The sequence below is a fragment of the Sinocyclocheilus rhinocerous genome, unplaced genomic scaffold (assembly GCF_001515625.1).
Source record: "Sinocyclocheilus rhinocerous isolate Xijiao unplaced genomic scaffold, SAMN03320098_v1.1 scaffold642, whole genome shotgun sequence".
Taxonomy (NCBI): Eukaryota; Metazoa; Chordata; class Actinopteri; order Cypriniformes; family Cyprinidae; genus Sinocyclocheilus; species Sinocyclocheilus rhinocerous.
Genome location: NW_015626390.1, coordinates 1,486,911 through 1,497,990, shown reverse-complemented (window position 1 = coordinate 1,497,990; position 11,080 = coordinate 1,486,911). Strand labels below are relative to the sequence as shown.

Genomic DNA, 11,080 nt, shown 5'->3' with positions numbered 1-11,080 from the left:
TAGCATGATTAACAAGTAACTAGCATGTTGCTAGCATGATTAGCCAGTTACTAGCATGTCGTTAGCATGTTTCTAGCATTATTAGCATGTTGCTAGCATGATTAACAAGTAACTAGCATGTTTAGCAAATTACTAGCATGTTTCTAGCATGATTAACAAGTTACTCGCATGTCGCTAGCATGTTTTTATGCTTAATTAGCAAGTTACTAGCATGATTCTAGCATTATTAGCATGTTACTAGGATGTTATAAGCATGATTAGCATATTGCTAGCATGATTTAGATAGATAGATAGCATTCAGAAATTTTTGTCTCATAAGAATAATAATAATAAGTTTAAATGGCAGATCAGTAGGTTGGCTTTCTCAAGCCAACCTAATTAACAGTTTTTCATGCATTCCTTATGAATCGAACCCCTGACCATGGAGTTACTAGCGCCATGACTCACTCATGTGAACGACCACCGGTTTGCCTCCGATTTCGGGATTTGTCGGCGAGTGAAAAATCGGGGATAAAATCGTGCAGTGTGAACCCGGCAAGCCATCCTTAAGTCCTAGCCCGATCTAATGAATGTGTGTTTCAATGACATGATTTTCTGTTTCTATTTGGCGTACTATTTATACGCAGAAATGGACTTTGTTGGACTAAGGTTGGAGGGATGGGGTTGATAAGATGATTTAATATAATCCGAAAAGATTTTCGTTGGAATCGTATGTAATGTCAAATTCATTTTGACTAAGAACAGTTTTAACCACATTTTGTGGTGCCTAATGTTCGCTTTAAAGACAATCATGCGCTTTCCAATATTTTGCCTATAACATGACTGGGCCTGCTTTCGGGAAAGGCAAAAGGATTTTGGGAGCAAAACGATTGAAAACGCAACTACTCACCGGTCCCATCTAAAAGTGGGCAGTCCTTTAAACATTTGATTGATACTAGCTAGCTAGTCCACATAAAGGTTACTTTAACTAGCTAGTCCACATAATGTCAGTCGAAATGGAAAGTTGTTTTTTAAAGGTGAAGTTATTTCTGTGTGTTCCTGTGGCTCGGTGGTAGAGCATTGAGTTAGCAGTGCAAAAGGTCGTGGGTTCAATTCCCAGGGAACACACATACTGATAAAAAACTAAAAAGTATAGCCTGAATGCACTGTAATCCCATCTGCTAAATGCATAAATGCAAATGAGGACAATAGAAGCAATCAAAATCAACAAAAAAACAACGATATGCAAGTGCTATAACAAGTCTCAGTTAGCGTAATGCAGTACACGTAGCAAGTTTTTTTTTTATTATATATTAAATAAAAAGAAAACAGATAGAATACAAAAAGAATAGAGCAAGCTAGTGTTGGAGGCCTTTTTTGCTTTTGTTAATTGTATAATAAATAAAAGGAAAACAGATAGAATACAAAAAGATTAGAAAAGCTAGTGTTAGTTTTCTTTTTTTTCTTTTTTAAGAAAACAAGCAGTAAATGAATAGAGTGCAAGAGAAGAGAAGTGGTCTAAGAACTGAGCCCTGAGGCACCCCAGTAGTTAGATGTTGCGACTTTTATACCTCACCTCTCCAAGATACCTTGAAGGACCTATCTGAGAGGTAAGACTCAAACCACTGGAGTGCAGTTCCTGAGAGGCCCTTTGCCAATAGGGTTGACAGGAGGATCTGGCGGTTAACTGTGTCAAAAGCAGTGGACAGATCCAGCAAGATAAGTATTGAAGATTTGGAATCCGCTCTTGCCAGTCTTAGGGCTTCACATCTGAGAGCAAGGCAGTCTCGGATGAATGTCCACTTCTGAAACCAGACTGGTTGCTGTCGAGGAGGTGGTTCTGTGTGAGAAAGGCAGAGACTTGAGACTTGAACACAGCTCGTTCAAGTGTTTTGCAATGAAAGGAAGAAGGGAAACCGGTCTGTAGTTCTCTAAAAGAGATGGGTTAAGGGTGGGAATAGCATGCAACAAGTACAAAAACAGCTAACAGTCCCATTTTAATGTAGCCTAGTTGACTACAGTTAATCTGTAAAACTATCAGTGAGCTTCGTTTCATCTTACTAATAAAGCACAGAATTATTTCACTGTTTACCTAGCACTTCATTCTTGTCATTAAAATAATTCCAGACAGAATCTGCTTCGCCTATTTTCACGAAAGAAAGGAAAATTCTGCTGACGCAATCGGTGCCTTACCTCATTCACTCCACTCCCTCCATATTAATGAAACATGGTTTAGACAGCCTCCACTGCATCAGTGCTGCTGGAATACCCCCTTCTCTTTCTTTCTGTCTCGCCTGCTTTCCCCAATCCCTCCCCGCGCCCACCTGAATGAATCACCACGGAAAACCTCTCAAGTTACGGAGTAATTCGGTAACACGGGGACAAACACATTAAACAGGGATTCCCTGTCGAAATTACAGTTCACTCATGATTTTACGATATTCCTCTAAGACGGGCTGTGTAATATTATCTGTATCAGCTAAAATATTTGCTTTTCTGATCAAAGAGATCACATAACCTAGATATATTATACTTTTTGTTGCACGCCTCCGCCACAAGATGGAGACAAAACATGAATAAAAACCTGCAAATGTTTGGACTCCTATGGCATTCTCTATAAATTAAATCCATGATATTGCATCCCTCCCTGCATTGCAACACACTATGCAGGCTTTTTTCGGTTATGCAACTGTTCATTGTTCTTGAAAGGTTAAACGCACGAATTTGCACTAATTATAGGCTAATGCTCATCTATTGACATACATTTACGTGACATACATTCAGTGTGAAGATTTACGTGATGACAAATATAGCCCGCCATTCATTTAACTAATATCAAATAGTAAAAGTCATCCATACTGTCAATGACCAAAAAATTCGATCATATTGTGAAGAGTCCTCAGGGCATCTGTCTCCTGGGTTCTGTATAGTCTGGACCCTAAATGAACTGTCAGGGGACCTAATTACTCAGCAGCGAGGAGCACACGGTTTCTACTCACTGGTCGGATTCTCATTCAGCTAGAATGCCCTAGGTAACTTTTTAGTATTCTCCTCCTGAAGTCAGAGTCTCTGAAAAAAAAATGGTGTGCATCAATGCTCAGTACTCATTGGTTGGCTACAAATTCCGCTGACGTCAGCACGGTAAGAACTTTTTTCAGTGATATAGACATCACCTTTCTCTCAGTTGTAACGTAACTCATCTCAACCCATATAAGATGATTCTTAATCTTTCATAGTAACAGATTACAACTTGTAATTTATTAGTATTACTCAGTATGTAAAAATATGGCAACATTGACACTTGTGTGTGTAAAGTGGTTTTAATATAGTGCTAGGTGTTAAAAGTTCTTCATGAGCCATTCACGATTCACAATAATAATAATATTTCTAATATTGCCAGTATATTAGAGTCTGCCAGTAATCATCAAAACAGTACAGTCTGCTTCGTTTACCTCAATTCACCTCAGTCAGACCTTGAAAACCTTGTTGGAGTATTTAAGTCATAAACAAATCATCAATAACGATTAGTTCTGAATTAATAAGACTCAAAATAAAATGTGGGCACTTAATTAATCAAACTGTGTTATAGCGCCAACTAAATCTGCACGCTGCAGGTTCACATTTCCATAAATTAGGCCTATCCTACAAATCCATAATTTACTTGATGCAGCTTATACACAATACATCACAGTCATGTCATTAAGAGGGAGTATGGCCTATAACCAACCTCAGGCAACCTTAACTACCAACCTCATCACGCACCGTCAGTCTAGCAAAATGCATGCATGTTTCAGTCTTGGCACCCTGGAGCAATGAAATCTGCACGTACATCCATATATGGGTCACGGGTCCACCTGTAAGTTTCATTGCGTGAGGGTGGATAGGTGAAACCACCGGAGAGCAGATATATGCGGACATCTCCGCAATCCCTGAAATGCCAGTACAGTGCGAGAGGGGGGAGAAGGGGGCCAGCCCGGTCTAGCAAATGAGAACATCTAGAGAAGTGGGGAGTCCGACGCTGAATTTTACGTCAAGCTTGAGATGTGGGCGTGAAGAAGGGAGAGAAAAAACACGGCATTACCGCCTTCTCTTAACGGGGTGCAACATTTCACTTCACTGCGCCACGTCGACAACGGGAAAAATCACAAAGAGTTTCCGAATAGCTGCGTGAACTAAACAGCGATGTTCAACGCTCAGTTTTGGCAGTCTTTTCCCCTCACAACTATCTAAAATTGGCATATACTCCAATGGTTTTACTGGACGTAGGATGGGATTAACTTTGTCTGGAAGATATATTTCATTGTTTCTTGCTGTTCAAATAGGTAAGTCGATTATTTCTGTCGTATATTTTGGGATGTGCTGACTTTTCCTTTTTTAAATATCGTTTTTCTTTTATATAGATACGTATAAGTTAACGCTTATAGGCTAATTCATAGTTGAGGCAATATTGAAGCCCGTAAAGGTACTACATTTCTGTATATACCATTTTGTTATATTTTTAGAGTGTATGTTGGTGGATATTTTAATTGCAATTTTACTGTCCCGGCTGCGATTTTAAAGGTTTGCAACTGGCTAGAGATCTGGATCTTGACTAGGAAAATTGTCTAAAGTCTTTTAAATGTGTAACAATGATGTAATATTGCATTGCATCTCCATTAAATGTTGGAGAGTGTTCCGAAAAACAAAGCTAAGTAAATCTTATTGGAGCAAGTTGGTGAAAGTGTGCGACCGCCCGATCCTCTCCATAATAATTCATTCAAACAGATATTGAAAAATAATAGGAAACAGGAAATACGCATTAAAATGATTGAATGAACAGATTTTGCTTGCAAAGAGTATGTTTTATACATGCATCATCAGTTTTATATGGTCCCATGTGTCCCTTTACAAATAACGCAATAACCACAAAATATCATTTACTTATAATTTAGCGAAAAATAAGTGGTGGGCAATTGTTGTTTTAGAATATACAGAAGATAACAGGTCTTGTTCATGTAATATTGTGCGTTTTTAAATGGCTTTCTTGTTAGTGCTGTTGCAGGGCTCTGTAATGAAAATTGCACGTTGTGCATTAGGATGAAATCAGTAGCGATGAATTGTGGTTGTTAGTGAAAAAGCTGGTGCCATTAGCCTACCTAGCTAAACTACATTAATTTGCCATAAACCCCCTCCTGACTTCATTGAACAGATTATGTGGTGCCAGGTTGACACCGGTACCGCTGACAGGGTCTAGTAAAGTGGTCGTGACCACTAGTACAATAGGATAGGTGAGTCTATATTAGAAGCTCAGTTGTTTCTAAATATAGACCATCGTGCCTACAACGAAAAACGATTTTAAAAATCCACCGTTTGTTCGCAGTCTTGTCTTTTGTGACTTTTGATTCCAGTAAAGAAAATAAAGGTAGGGAGGACTGAAATGCATTTTAAATATGAAAGCATACATCCCATTGATACACGGCTCTCCAAAGCAAGCTGTATGAGCATCTTTGTATTTTGCATATCCGCCATGTTGGTCTGAATATTTCAATTATTTTAGTAAAAATGCACGAAACAGGTTATATTGAGTATAATACAAGGCATCGCATTTACGCCTTTATTTTCGCTCTGTATGATCTGTTGAAGGAATATGTTTGCAATATTCATCATATGCGATTCGTGTAGAAGAAAAGGGCGATCTGTCCGTGAGATCACAATTATAGCGAGATATTTCGTTATGTAAGCCGTCAAAGGTGCGACATTACTCAGTAACACTATGTGTAAAGAATCGATACAATAATTGTAATAATTTTAAGTGTGCTTTATCACTTCAGGCATTTTGTGTGATTGCTGGATGTGTTCATTTATTTATTTATTCTGTGGGTGATAAAGAATGAACGAAACGACTGTGTTTCAGCTATACAGCATCAACCAACGACTTTTTACGATTTACGAAAAAAATAGATACATAATAACAGACATGATTGCATCTAGCCTATATTTTCATTTTCGTTTTGCATTTACCGTATAATGCTTGTAAAATAGAACACTGGAATGTATAGCATATAACGGATATATAATAATGTAGGATCCTATAACATGTCATGCATATAATGTGGGGACAAATATACAACGTATAATGCATGCAATATAAAGTAGGTAGGCCTACACATGTACTGCATAAAATGCAACATAGGGAAATGCAGGCTAGCATGCACTGCATTTAATATAATGGATCATATAGCATGAAATGCATAGAATATAATGTAGGGACACTGGCTGGCTAGAGTAGGCTCTATAATGCAGATACAGGGTATGTACTGCATGCATATAATGGCTACTAGTATGAAAAGCATTTGATATAGTCTAATGTAAGGACATATATAATTCTGAGCTATATAGTGTGTGTGTGTGTGTGTGTGGGTAACAGGGTGTGTGCATCTTGCCCATATTCCTACAGTGGTTAAATGGGCAGAGGCCCGGTCTGATTTGGACAGTGAAACAACTTAATCAATTCAAGAGATCTCGCTGTTTAACGAACCTGAGAAGAAGCCACTGGCGTTTTAAGGTTCGTTAAACAAAGGGATCTGGTCAATTGATCAAGTTGTGACCTCCCAGTCCATCACGAGTCCCAAATGAAGAGGGAAGGAAAAGCATGTGTGTCCAGATCTTCTCATTTTCCCTAATAGATCTGTCATCAAAAAAGAGACTCTTTTCTAGATGTGTAAAAAAAAAAGGGAGGGGGAATACAAATCACTCAGAATGAAAATCTCACCTCACACAAGCCCACACACTCCCACCCTCATGTAAACCATTACATCATCGTTTGTCCACGCGCCACCCTCATGCTCAACACACACATTATTGTGTGGAAGTGTTCTGTCTTGAAATCGCTTCGACTTTATGTATTTATTATAACCAGAATACTTAAACAAGATGAGAGAAGAACAGAAAATATAAACGCTGATAGTAAATATCCAACGAGTCCAAATGAACGCTATTCCCGGAAGATTCAAAATAATAAAGACGTCAGCAGTTGTTTTTAAACATAAAAAAAGTTGATTTATGCTAATTTCTCGTTTTCCAGCCTATCTGCTGCAGGCGGTTCGAGCGGCTGGGAAATGTGAAACAGTGTTCAAAGGTTTCTCCAACTGCCTGCTTCAACTGGGAGAGAACATGGCCAACTATCCACAGGAGCTGGACGAGAAGGAAAACCTTCAGACCATCTGCACGTAAGGGAAACATGCATACACACAACAGATGAAATATACGTGTGAGAGAGTAGGGAGGGAGAGAGAGAGGGGAAAAAAGAGAAACGGAGCCAGATGGCACAAGGGGCCCCTTGTTTAATTCAACAGCTCCAGGAGCTGAAATAGAGCCGTGCAGGCAGTACGCACTATTCACATTTCACCAGTTAATTACAATTAGATGAACCATCTCTACACGCCAAGGCCAAAGGTCAACATCTATAATCAGATCGGATCGGGAGGTAATGCACGATTATTGTAAGCGATCCGCCCTATAAAATAACGGGTTCTTTTACAGCCGTGACTGAGCGAATCAAAACGGAACAGCATCTTATTACAGGGACTGAAATTATACTTCCCTTTCTTTCACATTAGTTTTTTTTTCGATATTAAATCTGCCTGTCGTTTTTTAAATTTTTTATTATTATTATTATTCATATACACTGCTCATTCAGTTCTAAACATTAAGCTTTTTTTTTTTTTACTAAAATTAGAAGCATACACTCTAAAAAATGCTGGGTTAAAAAGGGACAAACCCAGCTATTGGGTTGTTTTGACCCAGCGGTTGGGTCAAAACAACCCAACCGCTGGGTCAAAACAACCCAGTAGCTGGGTTTGTCCCTTTTTAACCCAGCATTTTTTAGAGTGTAGCTTATAAAATGACTTTTGCACTAAATGTCCTGACAAGGGCGAAGCAGCTGATACTGTATGTATTTTCCATATAGCCCACTATACATTTTTTTCTGCTTTAGTAAAAACAATTTCTTTCATTAAATTCCATTGTATTCTAATTTATTTGTAGCGCGGCTACTTGCTGTGACCATGCGCGTGTTCATTTGTAGACGCAGGGTTTAGAATGTGGGTGTGTTCCTGTAATAAATTAATAAATGATAGGCTTGAGAGTGGGATAGAGGAAGGGGGTGGGGCGCAGGAGGGGAGTTGTAAGAGAGCGGGAGAGATGGGGAGGGCGCTAGGAGTCACGTGATACGGAGACTTTCCCTTTGGAGCCGCATTACAACTCGGGTTTCCCTCGTGCCCTGCCTCCTCCTTCACACGGCTACATGAGGACTCATGCATGCTATAAAATGGACCTAAGTTAGAGTTTCGAATAATGTCATAATTATGTGGATTGTATTGCCTATATATATATATTTTTTAGTTTTTTTAAACACATTAATGTTAGCTATATTTTGTTATTAACCTTCAAATGAACTGAATAATTAAAATTGAGATGAATATGATATAATGTACAAAACTGATGTGGATTTTCTAAACAAAATACGATACTTAATGTTATTTACTTAATGTTATTTTAGTAGTGTTTAAAATGCAAATGAAAACGGAAGTTTAATGCAGTCAAATAGCTTAAATCCTTTTGGTTAACATAAACGCATAAACCGATACTGTGGCGTTTATAAATTGAAAGTAAAACGAATCTCAAAACTGCTTTCCACATATAGAATATTTTCAAAATGGAATTTCAAAACCAAAAAAGAAAGAAAGAAAAAAATCTGTTTTCAGAAATTTGAGTTTCAATTTCCACAGAATTTGGACTATAGCCTACTTTACAAAATAAATAAAGACAATAAAACTAAACAAAATGAAAATGTATAATAATAACATTAGTAACAAAACAACAATAATGTAACATGCTCGACTTGAATATGTTAATGCAAAGTGAAGCATGACTCAAATCAGAGATGAGTAATGATTTCTTTGCTTTGTGTTTGAAATATTTGATTTGCAGTTACTGGGATGATTTCCATTCATGTGCGACCACTGCTCTGGCAGACTGTCAGGAGGGAGCCACAGATCTGTGGGAGAAGCTGAAAAAGGAGTCCAGAAATCTGGACTTTCGCGGCAGCTTGTTTGAACTGTGTGCGGCAGGGAACGGCGCGAGCCGATCATCGGTTCGGTTCGGCTTAACGCTGATCCTAACTGCACTGTCTGCGCTCGTCACGTGGATGCAGTTTTAACCCACGGGAAGAGAAGACGACGAAAAAATCAAAGAAGAGGAAAAAAAAAAGAAAGAAAGGAGAGAGTAATAGACCAGACAAACCATCGACACAAGAATAAAAAAGAATAATAATAATGACGATCAAAATTCATCCACACCCAAATGGATTTATATACATATTTCATCTGGAGAAAAAGACGTTTTTTGCAAGAGACAATGACAAGAAGAAGTCTTCTGGGAATGCTCAAGAACATTTGCCTGACTCTGGGTCGATTTCATGAAATATTTATCAGATATCGAGTTGAAATGACGGCCTGAATTTCTGAAAGGTCCTGGTTAGAAGCGTAGTATTTTATAACATTACTGTCTGTTATGAATGAATTATTACTGTAGGCTTTTCACATTCTCAACGGCCATCATGCATTATAGAAAGATAGGAAATATTCTCCCATCCGTTAGTTTTTTTATATGCTCCGTCAATATTTAGTTTTTCATTTATCAAATTTATTTTAGTCAAGCCAAGTATATGGATGATGTGTGAGGGGGTTAGAAGGTTTGCCGACCCACCAATCCAGAAAAAAAAAAAAAAATATATATATATATATAAGAAACGTCTCTAATAATAACGATGCTAATAATAGGCTTTAAATAATAGCCTAATCATTATGATAATAACAATTAGCCTATAATAAATAAACCTCAGGAATGATTAAAGGCATCTACTTAGTGGCATACAAGAGAGCAGAGAAAGAATATATATATATATACTTTATTAAGGAACAAAGAAGTGTCAAATGTAGCCATAAGAGGCTGTGAGATAGTTGACTGTTGCCATTTCCCCCCAAAATGCTATTTTATTCCATTCAAAGAAGAATTGTCTCTTTTTATGTAGGACACATAACAGTATAAAGGTAACACTTTACATTACAGTGTCCATGTTGCAAATAACAAATGTGCAATTATAAGCAAGCAGCTCCAGAAAACAATTACACATCAAGTACACATAGTTCATTACTATTACGCAGTAATTACACTGCAACGTAAAGTGCGGCCTGTATATTTCTCCCGACAGTATCGTAGCACGACAGTATCCGGACCTTGACATTAATAGTTGGATGATGTGAATTTTGCTAGCTTTATTTGATGTTGCCAAGGCATAGACCACGTTTCACTGCCTTCAGAAGATGTGTATTTTGTTTGTTCGTTCGTTTGTTCGTTTCTGGGGATGTTGCGTATGAAATACCTGAATATTCAAAACCATACAAGTAAATAAGAGATGTATGTGAAATGAAAAGAGAGATACTTTAACCGAACCCGTTTTAAAACAGGTTGATTATACAGGTATATAAAATAGACTGCTAAAAAGAAGTATTTAAAAGAATTAAATAAAAACAGTTACTGTTTGAAAGAGGTTTGTGTTGTTGTTGTTTTTTTTTTTTATTGATGTAGCCTTTGTGGTGGTTACAATGCATCATATACAATATATCTCATCTAATACAGCCTAATGCATATCGGTTATACACAGCCTGAATAAAAGGAGCATTCATTAATGATAGTCAAAAATAGAAATCAAATAAGGCGACACACGCGTTTCTCTTCCAGCTCCCCAAACGGGCTTGAACGAGCACGCAGGCGCGCGAGATTCTGTCGAGTGAAGACGTATTGTTTCAATATTAATAAGGTGGCAGAGAGAGTCATTTCATATTGATTCCCCCGCGCTCAGCGCATTTCTGCAGCATATAAGGCGCTTGTCTGAGCGAAAACAACCTCCAGATTGAAAAATGATAGTCGAGGGAAAAGTATTTATTCTGAACACATTTTAAGAAACATTAGTCTATCACCTTTTCAAGAGGTTACGGCCTTTTCCTGTTGTAAGTCAATCTGACAAATAAGGATGTCGACACGACAAACAAAAGATAAT

At 37.8% G+C, this 11,080-nt stretch overlaps 1 protein-coding gene across 1 annotated transcript; it reads left to right on the top strand.

Moving 5' to 3' along the window:
- Window positions 1–4,071: 4,071 nt before the first annotated feature.
- On the top strand, window positions 4,072–10,567 carry LOC107713755 (neuritin). The gene is made up of 3 exons (XM_016519362.1): window positions 4,072–4,301; window positions 7,043–7,187; window positions 8,950–10,567. Exons 1-3 carry the CDS (start codon window positions 4,247–4,249, stop codon window positions 9,176–9,178), a joined length of 429 nt encoding a protein of 142 aa, XP_016374848.1. The 5' UTR covers window positions 4,072–4,246; the 3' UTR covers window positions 9,179–10,567.
- Window positions 10,568–11,080: the final 513 nt, after the last annotated feature.